Here is a 20,900-nt window from a genome sequence, read left to right as displayed (position 1 = left end):
TTTCAGCTTTTTACAGTAACGCAGTCAGAGGTCATCAAATTAATGTAGTGGGTATAATTGAAAACACCACTATGGCCACAGCTCCCAACTTAGAACCAGCTCCAGCAACACCCCAAAACCAGTCCCTTACAGTTGAGTGTGTCCGTACAGAATAGATCAATGATGTCATGTGTCAATAGAGGCATTACAGATAACAAATATCTAACATAGAAGCTCCAATGGGCCATCTCCCCGACGTTCTTAAGTCTGTATCTGCAGTTCCTATTGAAGTATCAAGAATTAACATGACAAGAGATATACAAAATGTTTAAAGAGACAGAGGAACAATATGGGTTAATTGTAATTTTTTATTGGAAAACAAATATACAACTTGGAATGGATTTGAGGCAAGTTGTGCCATAAGCAGATTCTTTTGAAAATAAGTGGCTGAACAAAAGTTTTAAAAGCATAGTAACCATAGAATAAAAGGTCTTCTGGTACAGGACCAGCAGTACAAAAAATAGTGTACGAGTACCTGGATAATACACCCGTTTTGCAATAGTGCAAACTTTTTAAGTTCCATATTGTTGACTGTCCATAGTCCACACAGAGTTAAGACTACATTTCAACAACATGCTAAGTTTCCTAAAAGAACTAATTTTAAAACAGGCATAACCTAGATGTTCCCTCATTTGACCAACACATCATCTAGTTTTAGAAGTGTGGAAGGGCTTAAATATCCAGAGTAAGCCACATGCAAACATTTGTTACTTTGATCATTTCCCCAAAATATCAGGATGACAGATAAAGGGAAAAACATGGAGGAATGAGTTTGTTACTATACATGCATATTCTCTTGACAGTAGGGGGAAACCTTTTACAGATAAGTTACAAACAGAGAAAAAGGCAAATAAACAATTTGTACAAGAAATTTAACACATTCTGTACAGTGTCTTCACTTTGCTGTCATCATTTGTACAAACTCTGTAGAGGAAAAGAGACAGTCATGTTTATTCAAGTATTTCTGCAACATGTTCGTATTAAGAATCAACTTGCTACATTAAGTGCTTCTACTTATTAGAAATACTCTTAATGGTAGCTCTCTACAACTTAGGCAGATATATTTCAGATATATATTAAATGATAATAAGGATTTTTAAAAAATGATTTATATCCTGCCTTTTCCCAAGCAGGGATTCAAGGCAGCTTCCAACATTAATAAAAACTAGCTAGTTAAAAATAATCAAAATACATTGGAAGACATTTAAAAGCAACAATTAAAATAACAGCTTATGACTACTAGTAGCTCCCCTCCTTGCATCAATAAACAGTACTCAGTTTTCTTTCAAAACTTCTTTTAAACTTCTTATCTACCTAACTGAAAAGCTATCCATTTAGGGATCTACATGAAGATTTCAAATATTAGACACACCATATTAGTTTCCTAGGTCACCTGGCTCCCAGTATGTCTATCTTCTAGGGACTAGGTTAAGGCATTTTTCTTAGCCTTACAGATATTTTAATGGCTAGTATTTTAAGTATTAGAAGAATGCTGTATTTCAAACATTAGAAGTTCATGATATTGTAATTATTTTGTTTTGCTTTTATAACGCAAATGAAACTGCCCTGAAATAAGTACTTTGAAGGGTGGCATATAAATGCCTTAAATAAAATAGCCTAACTGCATGTTCTAAGCCCAGGGCAATATCTGTTTGGTGAGTTTATTCTTACATAAGTGATCAACTTAAACTACAATGGCACTTCTGAACAAACCTAACAGCTATGTACTATGATAAAAAGTCACTGTCTGCATTACACTGAGAACAGACCACTTTCCTACTGTACAGAAATATGTAAAGTTCATTATTTATTAATTAAGCATATTTAAGTTTGTGGCAGAATGGTAGTTAGACCATATTGAACTATACTAGCTTTGCTGCAAATGCTGAAGCAGCAGCAGCAGCAGCAGCAGCAACAAAGAATGCAAGTATGGAATATCCCAACATGTGCATGGAAACAAACCTTATTTGTATTCTGGCCAGTAAGTTCAGGCAGCTATATTAGTCAATGAGAAAATCAGTTATCAATTTTACCTTCATAGTTTACTTGACCATCACCATCAATATCTGCTTCTCTAATCATCTCATCAACTTCTTCATCTGTTAATTTCTCTCCAAGATTTGTCATCACATGGCGAAGCTCTGCAGCACTAATATAACCATTACCATCCTGTAAAACATTTACAAGTAGTTTGTTGAGCTTTGCTATATTCAGGTGTGTGCAAGTTAGTACTTATGCAACAGGAAATAAATGCCAGAAACTGCCTTGATCAGGCATAACTTCCATTTTTTAATCCACTATCCCCTTCAAATCCCACCCTTGCCTAGAGGTGCACAACATGGCCAGAAATTTTGAGCTACACAAAATTTATAGCACCATCTGTATTTTGGACTGCCTTGGGTATAAAATCAACATGCAGGTCACTTAAGTTATGAATGGTGTTGCCAATACGTAAATTCTCCCTGGAATTGTTTATACCTTTATTGTTTTGTAAGAAACCTATCATTTAAATTTCAGAAACCAGTCATATTATGCAGTTGCTGACTAGCTAGATTGTTGCTTGGTTTGCATCACTAGACTTCCACAATGGAGTATCTGAAGATACTCAATGGTATCTGAAGAAGTGTGCATGCACACGAAAGCTCATACCAGTAACAAACTTAGTTGGTCTCTAAGGCGCTTCTGGAAGGAATTTTTAAATTTTGTTTGGAGTAAAGAGTGTTATTATGAACTAGTTCCCAACATAGCCAAGCCTAGGTTTTGCAGGGCAGTAGCGATATGAATGAATTCCTACTCTTTATGAGTTGTCACAATATCTGAGGGCTTCCTTTTCCTGCCTCAGCAAGAACTACTTAATAGGAAATGGGAATATCTCAAAATTGTTCTGTGAACATACACCAATTTATTAATGGGTTAAGAACATAAGAATAGCTGACTAGATCAGGCCAAGGGCCTGTTCTCATAGGGAACATATATGACAGGTTCATGAGCTCATATGAGAGCTTTAGTTTCAAATTCCAACTGTGGCTTGATCTTTTTCAGAAATGTCACAAAGTAACTGGACGTAAGATCTTAAACAGTAACAAATTCTCAAAATGCTCATGAAATGGGTTAAGCAATAAAATGTATCAACAGCAGACTTATCAGAACCAGCAGGAACCAACCTCCTAAAAGAATTTATAGGAGAGTATGAAGAAGTGTTTTAAAGAACTGACACTTTGATATATATTTTTTTACTATCAAGCAGAATATAAATGTTATGAAATAAATCACTTGAGCAGCCCCCACAGTTCTGAGGCTACCACCCCAAAGTCCTGCTTTTCGTAGACACCAATTTGTTAACCAAATAAGATGATACTTTAAGCAGGGCCTCACCAGCACACCTCAAGTTGCATCTCAATTCATATGAAATATCAGGGCTTCCAGAGATTAAGAATCTGACCTGTTTCTCAGCACTAAGTATAACTGATTGAGTTAAACGACCCAGCCAAATGGAGAGCGGATGCTAACTTAGCTGAAACTAGAAATCTGGTGCTGAATATGAAAATTATCTGAATTTGCAGTTTCAGATATTCCTTCTCCCAAGTGTATTAATTGAATACCTTATCAAATACACGGAATGCTTCTCTAATTTCCTCCTCGCTGTCTGTATCCTTCATTTTTCTTGCCATCATTGTCAAAAATTCAGGGAAGTCAATTGTGCCATTGCCTGTAAGATAATTTGGTTGTTAAATGAAAGCCATTGGTGTTGGAGCAACTTAACTATTTTAGAACAAGCTTACCATCAGCATCTACTTCGTTGATCATGTCCTGTAACTCTGCTTCTGTTGGATTCTGCCCAAGTGACCTCATCACTGTCCCCAGTTCTTTTGTCGTTATAGTACCATCTCCATCCTTATCAAATAGCGAAAAGGCTTCCTTGAATTCTATAGGGTATAAAGATTAGACAGCTTAAAATTAAATATATGCTTGTACAACTTTATATTTCTACAAACTCTTTTAAACTGCACAGGAATTGAGAAGCATTAAGCACAATGAATGAATCCAAAGAAACTAAAGCACATCCAGGTCCAAACTAATATGGTTTCAGCAAGATCTGAGGTATCTAACATTTTCTCAACACTCTCTTACGTAACCTGCCTTGAGCAGAAACCAGGGTTGTTTTTCAAGCTGACCTGCATTGTGTACAAGTGGCAAAGTCTTGCCAAGAATGTAATTGTAGAGTAGCCCTGCTAGATCAGACCAAAGGGCCCATGATTTTCACAAGTGATCAGCCAATTTTTCAACCAGTTTACAGCGTGTCAAGTCAACTGTTTGAATTCTTTTGTACTTGAAAAGCCATAACCATTATTTCCTCATAGAAAAGGTTCTCTAATACCTTATCCATCATTTGTTCCTTTCTGTATCTTTCCATGTGGTTTATTTGCATGGACCAATTACAGTATATTCCAAACATGGTAGCATCATAGTTGCATATACTAACATAATGATAAGCTGTTTATTTTCAATCCATTTCTTAGTAATTCTGAGTACCATTTTCTTTCTTCCACTGTCACAGCATAGGAAGTTGTCCACAATCGCATAATACTTCCTGAATGGTTACCACCAATTCAACTACAGCTACCCACTGAGTGCCATTTCCCACTTGGAGGGGGGTGTGAACTAGTCTACAAACACCAGCATCCAAATGAGAAAATTCTCTTCACATCAATTTGAACCAAGGCAGACATTCAATGCTCAGGGAGCAGACATTCTTATTTGTGGAAATAAATGCAAATAGCCTCATTTCCACTACTTTTGATACCAGAACTCCTAGCTCTTATCCCATCATGGGCTCCACCAAAACCACCCACTGCCTCCACTTTCTCCCCAGGCAAGGAATTGGTGAGCATACCTATGCTTATCAGTAGTTCTTGAGATACCCTCCCTGAAGAAAATTATTAAGAGGGTCTTTTTCACTGAAATGGATGCAAAGTATGCATTAGTTTCTCTGAAGTATCTCTACTCAATTACTATAACTTTCATCTGTGTTTATCGAAGACACACCTCCTTTCTTTATTTCCTATTATCAGTATAATCCTTACCTTTTACGACATTCTTTAGAGACTATTTACTCAGCTACACTGGTATTCATATCCTTTCCATCCTGCAGTATGCATTTTATCCAACCCATTTTATAACTGTTTTAAACTTTCATGCTTCCAAAATGTATTTACTAATTCTGTCCTTCAACTTCATTTTAAGAAGTGCTTTTATTTTTCAGAATTCTAATGAACCAACATTACATTTACAATCCGAGTACCTTTATTCCTCCATAATTGTCCTCAGGTAGTTTTGGGAACAATAATATGACCCTAGTCGCAGGTTCCCAGGCCAAAGCGCTTCCAAAGTTGACTGTTATTTCATTTATGAATGGTTACCTATGAAGCACATTGAAGCTATTTGTCCTGCTGAAGGTTTTCAGTGCACTACATATAGCATGCTAGCTACTTTACACATGCATAGAACCAGAAGAATCTATTATTTTACCACTTATCACTTTTCTACCAGGTATCTCACATTCCCTACTAATATTCATGTCCTTCTCTAGTAATGAACAATGGTCTATATATTTTTGAGTCTTTCATTACATTGGATTTGTGCTACTTTATTTTTTATTATTAATTTATTTATACCCCACCCTTTCTCCTGACAGAACTGAAGAATACTTTTGAAAGCCTCTCCATTATCTCTGCATGTTCATAGACTTTATTCTACCCTTAATTTTAAGAGCACAGACTGTTCAATCCCCTACTGAAGGCGACCATGTAAGGTTAGATGCTCAGCTGCAGAGACAAACAGGATAACTAGCCTCTTTGATAGTTAAAGCACAGAGCTGGATAGATGCTGATAATCTTGTTGAGATAAGAGCAGAAGTTTTGATAGGAAAAGAATATCAGTATTACGTAATTTGCCCAAAGGGGAGATATATGGAAAAATGGATATATAGAATGAGATACAGTCGTACCTTGGATCTCAAACACCTTGGCTCCCAAACAAATTGGCTCCTGAATGATCAAAACCTGAAAGTGAGTGTTCCTGTTTTTGAAAGCCAAATGTCCGGCACAGCTTCTGATTGGCTGCAGGAGCTTCCTGCAGCCATGCTTTGGTTTCCAAACATTTTGGAAGTCGAACTGACTTCCGGAACAGATTCCGTTCGACTTTCAAGGTATGACTGTATAGGGTTGTGGAATGGAACTCTGAAGTGGATGCTCCTATGGATGGAAGAATTTCACTAATTCTCTCCTTCCATGTGCAACACCTTCCTATCCTTCTGCCCCTAGGAAAATCCTGGAGTGGCTCACCTCTGTGTTGACAGTAGTTTATCACAAACTGCTTTGACCATGGCATAGCACACCTGTTAAACAGTTTGAAATTTATGGAACTAACTGATCAAACTTGGAAATTTGACTAAGAAAATGAAGTTTTTTGCATTGATAGATGCCCCATTGCTAAACTGTACTGTGGGCTCTGGCAACCAAGAATGAAAAATCTTCCTGCATTCAGATTAGTGTGGTAAGATCAGTAAATGGTTTGAACGTTTTTTAAAAGTAGGAACAGTGAAGAGGAGTATGTGGCCCTCCAGATGTTTCTAGAATTCCCAACTCACATCAGCCCTAGCAGTCATGTTCCATGGTCATAGATGGCGGGAACTGCAGTCCAACAACATCTGGAGGTCCAAAAGCCTCCCTTCCCTGCTTTAAATTGACTCCAATTACAGCGAGACTCCAAATACTGCAGTCTCATTCCATGTTTCTCAGTTTTTCCATGACCTTCAGGCAGCATTTAAGCAGGTTTCAAGCTTGAACTGGAAGATTAGTTCAGACTACTACACTCATTACTGTTTTATTTGTTTCAACAGTTTATCCAAAGCTTTATGGCAAAAAAACCCTCCTCTCAGTAGTTAACGTATCTTTTTAGTTTTACATTAGGGATATTTGTTTCTTTCAGTTAACCAGGAAAGAGCCAAATACGTTAAGGTTAAGAGCAGTTTACACACTCAGCAGAATCAAGTAGCATTTCCCCCCTGTATTAAACAACTTGGGGAGATGCATGTATAAATGTCATTTCATGAACCCTGTAAACACACACAGATAAAGATTTAAACAAAATGTTAGACTTGAATCCCTGTTACGGATTTCTACATTAGGGAGCTCCCCTCCCCCGCCATAGGAAAATATAAATCCCTCTACCTCCCACACCATGTTGTCATAAGAATCCAGGAAAATATTTCACTGGTTTCTGCCTTGGTTTAGTTCAGGACTTGGAGAAATGTAGCAAAGAAGGAATATGTCACATACAATTCATACTTCTGAGTGGTGACCAATTAAGAGTCGATAGCTAGGATAACATAGGTTTGCACTGCCATAGCCTCTGTCCTAAGAGTATTGTAAAAAGCAAATCTAATGCATGCCTCCTGTTACTTCCTGGAATTTGGAAGCTATGTTTAAACCTAGCCTGTAGCCAAAAGATTCACTTTTAACCTCAATCTTTTTTTAAGTTTAAGGTTCTTGCAAAACAAAAAAACATTCACGTGGCACTTCAAAAGACTGTTGTTTTTGCTGTACAAGACCCACACAGCTACGCTGCTAGAAACTTATTATATGCATAGTGGCTGTTGATGTGCTTCTGGACACAATTCAAATTGCTGATTATGATTTCTTAAAGTATGACTTCTTAGGGCCCGGTTTATCTGAAGGACCACCTTCTACATGAGACTGCCCAAGTTTTAACACCTTTAAGGATCTCTATGTCCAGCCAATAATTAAGGCATGTTCAGCACAGACATGAGAAAGGGCCTTTATGGTAGCAGCGTCCAGGCTCTGGATTCTACCCATAGGCACTTGTATAGTCCGCACTGTAGTCCACCTAACCCTACAGACCTTGTCAATAAATGAAGACCTTTTTGTTTATACAGGCTTTTGAGCTGCTAATATTTGTTTTTCCAATGCGTAAACCACTCTGGTTTTTTTATTTGTATTTTTAATATGGATTTTTATATTTTACTACTGCTGGCTACCTTGGGCACCTAGGTGTGAAAAGATGAGGATACTCCACTTGCTTTCCCTCTGCCACTTATGCACCTCTTTAATTGCGTGTTCTTTTTTTTTTTTAATTAATTTTTTATTGATAGGCCAATCACATCACATTGTTCAAATCGCATTAATTCCAAATTATACAGCCAAATTTTAAAATTTTTGGGGGGTACCCATATATCAAGTTCAGCACGAGTCCAAAATTCCGGATGACTCCAGACGTCACTTATTTGCTGCTTTTATTAAACAGTTCCATCCAGTTCACTTCGGATAGATCTTTAATTCCTTCTTTCTCTTCTTGTTGTTATCATTTATTCCTTTCTTTGCGATCTCTGATGGTTTTCACAAACAGATTGAAGATTTAGCGTCTCTGTGTGGGTATGCTCTGCCAAACTCATATTATTCAGGAGCGACCTCTGTTAGTCTTCGGTCGGTCCATTATTTTTCCCAGGCTAGCCATAAATCAAGCGATATCGGGGGCTCTGTCAGGTCAAACTTGCATTCCAGCCTTCTTTCTTTTCCAAATTCCTGAATCTCCTCCCCCTCATCTGTTCCTGCTAGCCTGTCTTTGCGAGACGCCATGTTTTTTTAACTGCGTCATAAGAATTTTCCTCCTTCTCGCCTTTCAATCTTCTCGTATTGTAATCCTTTCCCCACACAGTTTTAAAGTTCTGTTTATGTTATTTACGACGCAACGATCTTGTTTCTTTCTAGGGGTGGAGGGTTATTATAGTCATATCATGTAAAGGAATTTAGGAGGGTTTTTTCCTCCACCCCCCCCTTCGTTCCAACCTTCGTTCTCATGGTGGTAATTCATCAAGAGATTTACTTATCCATCCGTCGCTCCCGGTCACAGAGATGCATTAGTCAGCAGTCCTTATCTCGAGCCTTACTTGATATATGTGCTCCAGTCTTTCTTCTGATCCATCATTGCCAATTAGTCGAATTGTAGTTCCAGACTGAAGCAACTAGCACGCGCTGATTGGAATCGGCGTCGGGAAGATCTGAGTCCATCGAGGGCTTTTGCCAAGTGTTCCGCACCCCCGTCTCTCGGATCAGGGGGTGCTTTGAACACCGCTGGCAGGGCAGGCCCCCCCATGCCCTTGGGGGGGGTTTAGGAAGGCTGCCTACTTCCCATAGCAGCCCCTTAATACCTCGTATGGGTCAGAGAGATGTTATTGTCGGCCATCTTCCAACGCGCCACCTAGTGGCCCCCCTCTTTAATTGCGTGTTCACAAACACCACTGTTATTCACTGAAGCACAAGTTGAATATCAGAAATGTGAAATATAATATGAATCCATCAGAACTTTCCCTATACCACACTATTCTATTCTTTAATAAGAAACTTTATTTTATTTACTACATTTATATACCACCTTTATCTTTCAAGGATCAAGGTTCACCTCCTCCCCATTTCATCCTCACAACAACCTTGTGAGGTAGGTTAGGCTAAGAGATGGTGACTGGCCCAAGGTCACCTAGGGAACTTCACAGCTGAGTGGGGATTCGAACCTGATCTCCCAGTCCTGGCCCAGTGCTCTAATCATTATGCCACACTGGCTCTATCTTATTTTCCTTTATGATAATGTATACCTTCTCTCAATATGCTGACAGTGGACACATTTATCCCATGTTTTATGAAAAAACGTGTTCTACCGGTTTAGTGTCCTGACACATCTTGATTTGGTTTCCACTAGGGTTCAGTTGTGTAACTTCTGACAAAATACACCAACACTTGCATGGTGCTCTTTATCTAACTTCTGAACACTTACCACTTCTTAAGGTGCAATATGAGTATGGCTTAGCCTAGAACATGTGAAAAAAATGTATATTTTCTATGTGCAGAATGGGTGGCAAACCGCATGAATAAGTGCTGTGCATTCAACCCAATACAGCAAGCTGTGTCTACAACTGTCAGCATACTTTTTAAATGTAAGGATGGGAAAGGAAGGATAAAAACTTGCCCATTACAATGGCACTTACTATTCATAACTAGCCCTTATTCCCATCTTGCAGAATCACACTATACACCATTTATAATCAATGCTCTACACATCAGGAATCAAAGAAATGGCAAAGAAATTTTAAAGGGCAGGTTAACTCAGTGTTTTAGTTCTATCCAGTGGCTGGCCTAGTAGATTCCTCAGGGAAGATGAGGAAATACTTTTCAAGTATGGAGTCCCTAGTACATGCCCTGGATTAAGCTTTCTGCCTACTGTATTAAAACCACTTAGGGAAAATACTAAAATCACAATAAATGAAAAATGTTTTCCTAAGATTTTAAGATTACATCAGCAACTTGCTCTATATTCATTAGCCACAGAACATTTTTTTAAATTGTCGCTTTATTTTTATTGCTACTTTTTATTGTTGATCACTTTAGAACAAAGTTAGTAGACAACTGAGTTTTATACACTTGGTAATATTCAAATATTCAGAGGGCAGCTTTAAATAAAGGGCATCTCATTCCCAAAACTTAAATGCCCAATTTCCCCTTTTGTATACAGGAATCTATACAACAATAACACTACTTTCATACACACCTTAACAATAGTAGCATACAATGTTCACCCCTTCTATTATCAGTGCAAAGTATCACAACATTTGCCATTAAACACTTTTCTAGAGACCTGACATGCTTTGGACCATGGAAAGCAGCTTACCCATCTTGTCCCACATAAACGGAGGCCCTGAATTTTGGGAATATCCTTCCACCAGCATAGTGTTACCTATGCTTTAAAAGTATTAATGAATATAAATTATACCTGATTTGAGAACTTTTAAAATAAGCTATTTGATAAACATGAAATCACCACATCACTCAACACTATCAATCGAAGACTACAAATGGTGTAGCAGTTGATTTGATTCACTAACCAGCAGATGTTAGCTACACCAATATTATTTAAGTGCTTGTGTTCAACGGAAACTGTACAAAATCAATGTTTATTTTGACCAGCTACAAAGAAGTGTTTTTTCTACACGTGCACGCAATTTCTCTTGATGCTACCATGCAACTGTTTGCTGACATCCACAGTTTGGTGTGGTCACAAACTATTAAACAACTGGCATCATACATGTTAAGAGACTATTAAACCTAACTGCACTGGATACACATGAATAACTACATTATTCAACTTACTGGGTTGTGGCAGCATCTTTAAAAAATTTAAAAGTGAAATTGATCATTAAACTTGGGCTTGAATTAAGCAAAGTTTTACCACTCAACAAATATTAATGATCTGAGGTACAAAAATCTAAATAATCACATACACAGAATCAATCCCCCAAACCGAAAATACTAGCATCTTAATTTTTTATCTTATTTGGTTAATAGCAACAAAGGAGGGAGGAGTCAGTATGAATCCAGATTGTGTAACTTGCTGCACAAGGAGAGAAAGCTTGTAAATGTGTACGCTACTTGTAGTACAGAAATGCACACATGCCAATTTGTTACAGCAAGAAAAGCAAGTATTATAGGCAATGCAACAGTTCTATCCTATGAGTTATGAATGTCAGGAAGTCATGTGTAGTTAGCTCTTAGTTATATAATAAAATTAGGGGTACTGATAAAAATAAGGCTGTGTGACACAAGAAATGTTTATCTTCTAATTATTAGTTCTACAATACTACTTATAGCATCACAGCTACTTATAACTACAAAGTTGCACATCAACTGAAAACTACGCAAGTTTTATATCACCATGATCACAAGTAGTGTATATTTAGAATCTCACCTGCAATCTGCTCTTCTGTCAGTTGATCAGCCTATAAAGATAAAGGGAAATTAAATTAGTACCTTGAAAATTGACATCCTACTTACAAATTTGCCTGTTCCTAAAAACACCGCTATTTCCACATAAAGCTTGGCAAGGAATCATTTTGGGAATGCCAGAATCAAAAAAAAAATTCTGAATGGACATTAAGTCTACTTGGGTTCAATCTGGGCACTGCCTTTCAATAAAGAATGGGTCTAATATCCCAGTAGCCCTTGGTCCCCTGCAAACTGATGGGGGTGGGGGTGGTCCTGCATGCCCTTCTCATACAGCTGCAGATTTTATGAAGGGGAGTTATCTGCATCAGATGATTTTCTGGCTGACAGCTGGGACAGGTTGAGCTCTCATCCCTTGCCCTTACGTAGCAGCCAACTGCTTGGGTGCAGCAGAGAAACTAAGCCAGATGGCAGTTTGCTCAAGCGATATTCTACCTCAAATTAAATAATGCAAAACAAACAGACAGCACAGTGCTGAAGCGGCTTTGTGTTGGGCATGATCAAAGTGAATTGTAACAATGGAGAACTAAAGATTGATATCCAATATTGTACCCAGTAAATTTCACAAATGTGATGACATGTCACTTAACCAGAAAACTATTTAAACTAAATTGTGCATCAAGGATTCATTTGATATGACTGGAACTAGAGGCCTAGCCAATTACTTGTCATAACACTATAGAGACTGTACATCAACAGTACTATGTGTTCCCTGGCACTAAGAGCAGTTTTCAATTGCCCTGAAGCTCTGGAACAATATTCATCTGAGGCATAGATTAATCCTTTCAGATATTACGAAGAACCTGCCATATATTCAGCTTGAGCAAGCTCATGACTTTGAGTAGGGCACATATGCCAATTTCTAGGGAGAGCCTCACCTTAACTTGCAATCCTGTTGACCAAATGTAAACTGAATGGGAATTTATGTTCTTTGGACTGGGAAGCAAACTGGTTGTGCAACACTTATTGTGGGGAATAATGCACAATAGGTATCATGCTTTAAAATATACACTTCTTGGGGGAAAGTAATGTTACTGGGTTATGTCAAGAATCCCAATGGGGCTTCCTGCAGCATAAACCGAGCTATACTTGTATGTTACAGGTTGCATCAAAAGTTCCCATGTGGTTCAAGTCCAATATGTTCACAGAAACCACAGCAAAATGCGAGCAGGATTTTAAACATTTTAACCACATCCTGCTTCTTTCAGGTGCAAATATAGATTTTCCTCAATGCAAACTTAATTTTCAACATTAAGAGTAATAATGGTTTTATAGAAAAAACACATCTTAGATGTGCATCATGGAAAGTTACTATAAATGAGAAATGTTTGTTGTTGTCAAAGTGAACTAATTCTTCCAAGAAACAGATATATGAAAAATGTTTTAAATTCTACTAAGTCTCTTAGCATTCATAAGTTTCATAAACACCAAAAAAACTCAAGTTGCACTCAGCAGTATCTTACAATTGTATTTCAGATTTTAAATATAGCATTAATTTATATTATGTAAGATGACATGGCTATTCTCCACAATACAAAAACACCTATACGTACAAATCAGTCTTCAATTTTAAAAAAGCCTAGTGAAAACTGCATGCAAGTATAAAGTGTTAAGTAGCATATTCACCCAATAGTAATATTAATATTACTTATTAATAGTATCATACAATGAAATGTAAGAATCTTGAAATCAATAAAATCAAGCTAACATTTTCAAAAGTATGATTTCATTACTTATTTTCCAAAGGATCCCAAAATTTAGGAGAGGTTACCAATGCCACACCTCCCTTGGAAAAAACTATCTATAACCTCTTTATTGGAACCAAAATGAGAGGTTGGTTATATTGTCTTATTTTAAATCCCCCACCTGAAGCCAAGTTATATTACATCAGATTAGTCATAATATGAAAGCATTTCAGTTTGCATCATGTAGCACAGTGCCCTTCAATCTCGGGTCACCAAATGGTGTTGGATTACAACCCTCATTATCCCCAGTCAGTTTAGCCAATATTAGGAATGATGGTAGTAGCCCAATGTAGCACCTGGAAACCCAAAGGTCCAGAACACTAATTTTTAGCCCAGTCTGCCACAGAACCATAGTCCAATCTACCACAGAACCATTCAACCAATTTTAACTGACCATATTAAGCCGAGCAGTAGCAACCTCCTTCACCAGCAGGCCACCTGAACTGTTCTCTGGATACAACAGAAATTAATGTTCAAATCTGTCACATTTTCAAGTAATCTTCACTTTTATAGTCCCAGGTTCAATTATTTTCAGGTTAAGTTGCAAGCCCCCCAATCTCCAACTAGATATACAATAAATTTCCAATTACAGGCAGTGACCATTTTGTGCATGTTTAATTGATGGACACATAGGTCATTTTCAACTTGAAAAAGGGTGGGGAGATGCGTGCTCCGCTGATACATGCAAATGCCTAGGACGCAACCACCGTGCAAATAGGGAGTTCCTTGTACATACATATGACCCAAAGTGGAATGACATGAACTGCCTTCCCCATACTCAAGCTTCCTACAGCTTAGTTACTAAAGAGAAAGGTGACAAGATACTGAAGGATGGGACTTAATTGTTCTGGCACAAATATATTTGAAGCCTTGGTGCATCATTGTATGTTGCTGGTAAGCTTTCTTCTAGATGGCTTTCAAATCACAAGCTACACAGGCCTGCACTTCATAACCCTGTAGTGGACTGCATTCCATTTGAAGATACCAGACCTAAGGTGCACCTCAGTATGTATTTCAACATAGTAAGTCTTTAGTTTTATAAACCAAAATCCTAACTCTCCCTGTGGCCTCAAGTTAGGTAAGAGTGTGTGTGGTGGAAGAGGCAAAAGAAATATACACAGAAAGGGCTTTCTCAGGTTGCTTCACACCCTTCACTTCTACTTTATGAGTTTGAGCATAACACCATCTATTTTTATATACTGTCTAAATGGCCATACACATATATCTAAACTTACTGAATGGAAGTAGAGGATGCTGGGGTAGCTATGCATGAAGTGAAGCCTGCAAAAAGCACCACTCTTGGTTAACATTAATACTATGGCTAAAAAAAAACCTTTAGCAGGAGTCTTGTGAACTTGCTGCTCACTTCCCCTCAGGAAACTGATTCATTGAGACAGTGAAAACAGCAAGACTGAGTAGCCCAGAATCAAAGGCAAGCTCCTGTTTTGGCTATTTTCCCCACCCTCACTTATTGGATCTTGATTACAAATGGAGTGTGTTCATCTGGTTCACAGGAATCAAGTGTATTTCTGAATAAATGTATGTCAGGTGGGGTGGAGAGAGGTGGATCAGGTATTTCATCCTTACCCACAATCTTACATGAGCAGGGCTTGGGGGACGAGAGGTATTTCAGTCATATACTATATCCCTTATTTGCCAAAGAGCTGCATTGTGCAACATTTGAAGTGTATGGCAACTTTGTATGGCAAGAAGATTTGCTTCAGTAAGTTGAATAGACTGCAGTGAGTCACTGGTACAAGCTGTACATTCTGCATATGATCAAGGGCCCTGTTCACCTGTTTCAGAGCTAGACCTGCTCCAGGAAGCAAGGTGGATTGATTTAAATTACTGGAGTGGGAGGAAGAACCGGTATAAATAAACTGACTTTGAGGTGAAATTTCTAGTTTTGCAATTCATATTCCTGGAAAGAGTGCATGCCAATTGCACACATTGCTCATATGTGTTGCATTTATAGAATACTTCCAAACATCTGATCAGAGTCTAGGTATATACTTGTGGCAAAGAAAAAGGAAACATTTCTTACAAGATGAAGTAATCCAAGACTAAAGCATGGTATTATGGGGAAGTTGTGTGAGAAATTCAGATTACGACAGAGAAACTAATGGAAGTTATCATGACGTGCTGGTGTAAACTAGCACTCCTCTATCGTGCCAAGGTAAAGTGAGCGAGTTCAAATATGAGGTAGGCCTATGCAAGATGAAAGTGGATCCCTTTATGCAAGCTAGGATTAATGAGGGGCCCACATCCAAGAGGTCATCACCACAGAAGAGTACTACTAATACACTGAACTGACCATGTATTTTCATTAAAAATTACCAGTTATAATATTCTGTAGTAGCTCTATCAAGAGAAACAACAATCTGACCTAAACATCATAGCATGAATGGAATTTTGAGGTGTCGCTACTACCTGCCATTCACATCTACAAGCATCTTAACTTATGCTGCAAGGAAACATATACTAATGAGCTTCAGTGCAGGCTCAGCTGCAATGGAATCTACACAGACCCTGCAACCATCCTGAGGCCCTTCTTCCTGTGCCTCCTCAATGAGAGGTTAGGAGGGTGGCAACACAATAATGGGCCTTTTCTGCAGTGACTCTGTATGTGGGATTCTCTCTGCAGGGAAGCCTTTCATTATATACTTTTAGGCACCTGGTGCAAATGTTCCTCTTCAACCAGGCTTTTGACTGACTAACATCCTATACCCTTTTAAATGTGTTTGTGGGAGAGGGATTATTGTTTTGTTCTACTGATGAAGGGCAGTATACAAATTTAATAAATAATGATAGCTTCTAGCTCTCCTGGTGAAACCCATCTCTCTCCATGACATCCCTAATTTCACCCAAAAAAACAAAAGACTTTTAAAGTGTAGAAGGTCGTGAGCAACAGGCTACAGACAAGCTTTGAAAAAAGGAACCAAGGGCTATTACTGTGTAGATGGGGAGGAAATGCTTTAAGGCAAACTCCATTGAGGACAGAGAGTGAAATAGTGACCAGTAATCCTTATGTGAAGGGGGTTCCAGGTTGGAATACTGTGGAAGAAAATATTTGTCAATAGAGAAGGGGCTCTATTGTTGGGAGGCTTTGAACCCAACACCTATACTAACAGCATGGCTATCAACAGATATATGCAATAGGAGCTCCAAAAAGGAGGACGCCAGGAAGAAAGCCTGAGTTTTGGATAAGATCCTCAAAGTGTTTCATTTTCTCCATTAATTTTTTACTCTAGTTTGACCATTTACTCACAATACATTGCTTGAGAAACAAACAGTACCTGGGAAAACAAGGTATCATAGGTAGGCACTAAAAAAATTCCAATGCCTCAAAACAGAAGCCTTTAAAGAATGCAAAGGGTCTGTGGAATTAGGCCAGTGTTCCATCTAGGCCAGTATCTGGTTCTCAAGTGGCCGGCCAATGGTAAGTTTATATTCCTAGGTGTCAACATTTTAATTTTTTGGGAGTGTTTGTGATCTGGCATCTTGGATTTTTCCAGCCTTCAGTATATTCATATTCCAGGCACAGCTTCATAATAGTCCAGGGTTGGCTGCTTAAGAGACAGCTGCTGAGGCTGACATACCCAAATTAAACATGTTGCAGAACGCTTACAAAATGGTTTACATCTACTCTCCAAATCTAAAGCAATGCACAATTTCTCTCAGGTAGGTCACTATGTTTGCGAGACACAGCACCCAATATATTTAAGGAATGGAAAAGTATTTAGAAGATGGTCAATATTAAGTCTCTCACAGGGTAACAGAAAACAACTTTCATATATTATGCTCATCTTGTAGATGAGTTTCCCAGAATATTAGCACTAACTGGAATCTTGATAGCTTTGAATATCTAAAATTATCCCTTGGTATATGAACCTCTACTTTTATGGCCACTGAAAAGCTAGTTTCCCTTGATGAATACCATCTGCATACAGCCTTAGTGTCAAAACAAATCATTCAACTTCACTTGAGTGAAAAGGTATTAACTGAGCTCATCTAAGCAATTCCTTGAATAGGAAGTGAAAATAAACCCATGACTGCCAAGCCAGAGGTCTGCAGCCATCTCCTTCACACAGCACACCCTTGCTTTGCAAAAGACTAGGAGTATCAAATCATGCCCAGCTTTCCAATGACTTTAAGATCTTACTGCAAAATTAGCATGGAAAGATTTTTTCCTTTTACATATCCTTGCTGCGCTCCCAGCGGGAGTCACAGTTGCCATTAGACAAGGAAGCTGCTCTCTCTTCACAAGGGTTTACGCCTAGAGGGAAAACTGCAGCAACAGCCTCTGCATTATGCTGCTGGATAGTTCAAGCAGACCCTCAGATTGATTGCCTCGTCTCCTTCCAAATAAGTGCCTTTATTCCAGTGCATGACAACTCGGTATAACCCTGCCAAGTTTTACTTAATAACGTGACAGCTCTACAGTAGCCATCAACAGAAAAAAAAACCCTTTACTTTTTAAAAGGATACACAAGAACAGCGAACGGTTTATATTATCTCAGGGGTTACCGGGACCGCATTCTTTAGCTAACAGCACAGGGGTGGGGGAGCCCAGGCACCGTCTGCCTCATTCTACCCTCCCCGCCCCGCTCCTTGCACAAACATCACAAAACTCCAAGCCTCTGGGCTTTTGCAGATTGCATTTTCTCATGCGAAGGTCGATCTGCTCTTACAGCTCTCCCTTTCCCCCCTTACCCTTGAGGACGAACAAAGCCGGCGACCTGGCGCAGCCGTTTTGGATACCCTCTGCATCCCCCATCCCTCCAGGTGCGATCTTGCAATGCATCAAGCAGCAGCAGCACCCCGCAACTTCTCCCTCTCGCAGCCGCCCCCTCCCCGACAACACGCCGTTCCGCGTGCACCGAATTTCTCCCCAAATACGCCTTCAAGCCTTAATTTTTTTTTAGGAAGTGGGGGAGAGAGAGAGATATCAGCGATCGCGGTTCTGGATTCCAGCAGCTGCCTCCCCACCCCCAAGCCGAGGGCTGCCAAGGAAGGGGCGGCGGTGACATCTCGGTTGCTATAACGACGCTGTTGCACCCACCCCGCCCCACATAAACGCGCGCGCGCGCCCCTGCAGCCAACTGCCGCCTGCGCCTGCCTTCTCAGCCGCTCTTCCCCTAAACAAAAATCCCTCGACTAGGCAGAAAACTGCCGCCGACTATGTAGGTTGTGCATATGCGTTTATCTCTCTCGTCCAAAACGCGAGGGAGAGGAAAGCAGCATGGCGCCGAAAACAACTGTCGCCGGTGGTTTGAATTTTGAATCCAGCCGAGGAACGTTGAGATACACACAAGCCTCCCCCCGCGCCTCCCCACAGCCCCCCGAGAGGCGGATGTCCTCTCCCCACCCCCCACCCCACTTCACAGCCTCAGGTTAAAAAGGCGCCGATTGCGCGCGGCCCAACCGCCGATCCGAGTTAAAACGCAAACCGCCTCTCCCCACTCGCCCGTTTGCTAACCATGGTGGCTTGGCCCGGGCTTGGCAGCAGCTAACGCTGAAGACGAAGGCAGCCTCGCTAAGCGCGGTAGGCGGGAGTGGCGCGCTGTCAGTCGTCTCCTCCGCTCCTGCTACCTTAACTGTTCGGCAGCTCTCCTCAGACTGGGCACAGCGCGCCTGCCGGCAGCGCCTCATAAACCAACTCACCGCTCTCCCGGATCCCTCCGCGCTCCTAACCCGCCCCATCTCCCTTCCCCTCCCCCCCCCGTTTCCAAATCACCATAGAGAAGCCGCGGCGCGGGGCGAAACGAGATCCGGCCCCACGCCCTCAAGCAGCGGTTACCAACCGTCGCTGCGGTTGTCTATCCCTTTTCCTTCCCCACACCGCCACGATGCTGTCCGTCGTCCCCACTCGACGAGAAACAAACAAGGATCGACAATAAACGAGAAGTCGTAGGTTTTTTTAAAAAAAGGATATAAATAAATTTGGAAAGGAGGGACTTTTTCGTAGCGCGGAGGAAGACAAAACGTGCGAGTGAGAGAACGACCGAGGCGCTCCGCTGATTGGTGGCTTCGTACCTGCAATGCGTCACTCGGGCATGCACAGTCTGAGCTGTGGAGCGAGGCGCCCCCTGCGAAGGAGTCAGACAGTGGGAACTGGGGTTATGGGCGGGAAAGGGCGGGCGCGTCCATAGGAAGAGGCTGGAGCCGCTCAGAGTCTTGAGGGATGCCGGTTCTGGCGCTGCTGAGCGCCCGAGTGCCGGGATGCGTGTGTATGTGCGCCTCCTGTATATGGAAAGTTCCGGGGCTGAGAGGGAAAAGCTGGATAAGCCTTCTTGGAGAGAGATGTCAGCAGGGCTGTGTTGAAAGAGCCAAGGCTGCGAGGGGGTGCAAACAACCTCCTCGGGATAATAATAATAATAATAATAAAGAATGAAAAGGCAAAAGGCGTTTCCGAGCCGGATCAACTCCTGCAGGGGCGCAAAAGGAGTCGCCTGATGCAAACCTGCAACCCGCCCAGCTCCCTTAAGCACGCTTGCAAGCTCGGTGACCTCCTTGCACCGTATGGCTTAACATGCATGGGGCAATGGGGGCTATAAAAGTGGCAGGGGGACTGGTGCAAAGAAAGAACGCAGGGTGGAGACCACCGTGGATGGGAAAGCAAACTTTTAACTTGGGACTGGGGAGGAAACCCGGACAAATCGCTGAGGACTAGAATGCTGGAGCGAGTTTTTAATTTGCCTTGGTACTTGGAAACGACAGAAACGGCGCTGATGGGGGGGGGGGGAGTTTGCGGGGCGATTCGCCCCCTAGTCTGCAGATCAGCTTTCCTTCAGAGCGGGGAAGCGCCTTCCTGACACCGGCTGATTCCCAGGATATCGGCTAGATTCCTAGGATATCGGCTGTTTTCCAAGGAGACTCATGTATTCTTTGCATTGCTATTTGAAGTTCGGGGTATGTTGCTGCTGCTGCTGCAATTGCAGTGTGTAGCGGACGTGTGCGATGTGGCGGCTCACGTGCTTTTGAGCAATGCGAAGGGACAGAGGGAGCCAGTTTGATGCAACGGGGGTAGGAAACGAAGCACGACCGCCCAGCGTACAGGGGTGTGTGTAAAGTGGGTGGCAACGCAGCTCTTGGCAGAACCGAGAGGGTTAATATACAGGGACACGGGCTGGGTGGGTGACTCGCCTCTAGACCATCAGGTGCCTTCCCCTAATCGAGGGGTGTTGTGCAGCAAGGAAGGGAACTAGAGTAAATTTCTGTTTCTCCTTGCCCTTTCAGCTAGAGGCAGTTCGGTGCACAGTTTCCC

The 20,900-nt window shown here is 40.8% G+C and overlaps 1 protein-coding gene across 1 annotated transcript; it reads right to left on the bottom strand.

Moving 5' to 3' along the window:
• Nucleotides 1–329: 329 nt before the first annotated feature.
• Nucleotides 330–19,319, bottom strand: CALM2 (calmodulin 2). The gene is made up of 6 exons (XM_083433240.1): nt 19,113–19,319; nt 11,854–11,884; nt 3,822–3,965; nt 3,642–3,748; nt 2,073–2,208; nt 330–963 (listed from the first exon to the last, which is right to left on the bottom strand). Exons 1-6 carry the CDS (start codon nt 19,113–19,115, stop codon nt 935–937), a joined length of 450 nt encoding a protein of 149 aa, XP_083289366.1. The 5' UTR covers nt 19,116–19,319; the 3' UTR covers nt 330–934.
• Between the last annotated feature and the right edge of the window lie 1,581 nt (nt 19,320–20,900).

The sequence above is a fragment of the Podarcis tiliguerta genome, assembly GCF_965153285.1.
Source record: "Podarcis tiliguerta genome assembly, chromosome: 3".
Taxonomy (NCBI): Eukaryota; Metazoa; Chordata; class Lepidosauria; order Squamata; family Lacertidae; genus Podarcis; species Podarcis tiliguerta.
Note: the sequence above shows the minus strand (reverse complement) of the source record. Positions and strands in the feature narration are given on the sequence as shown.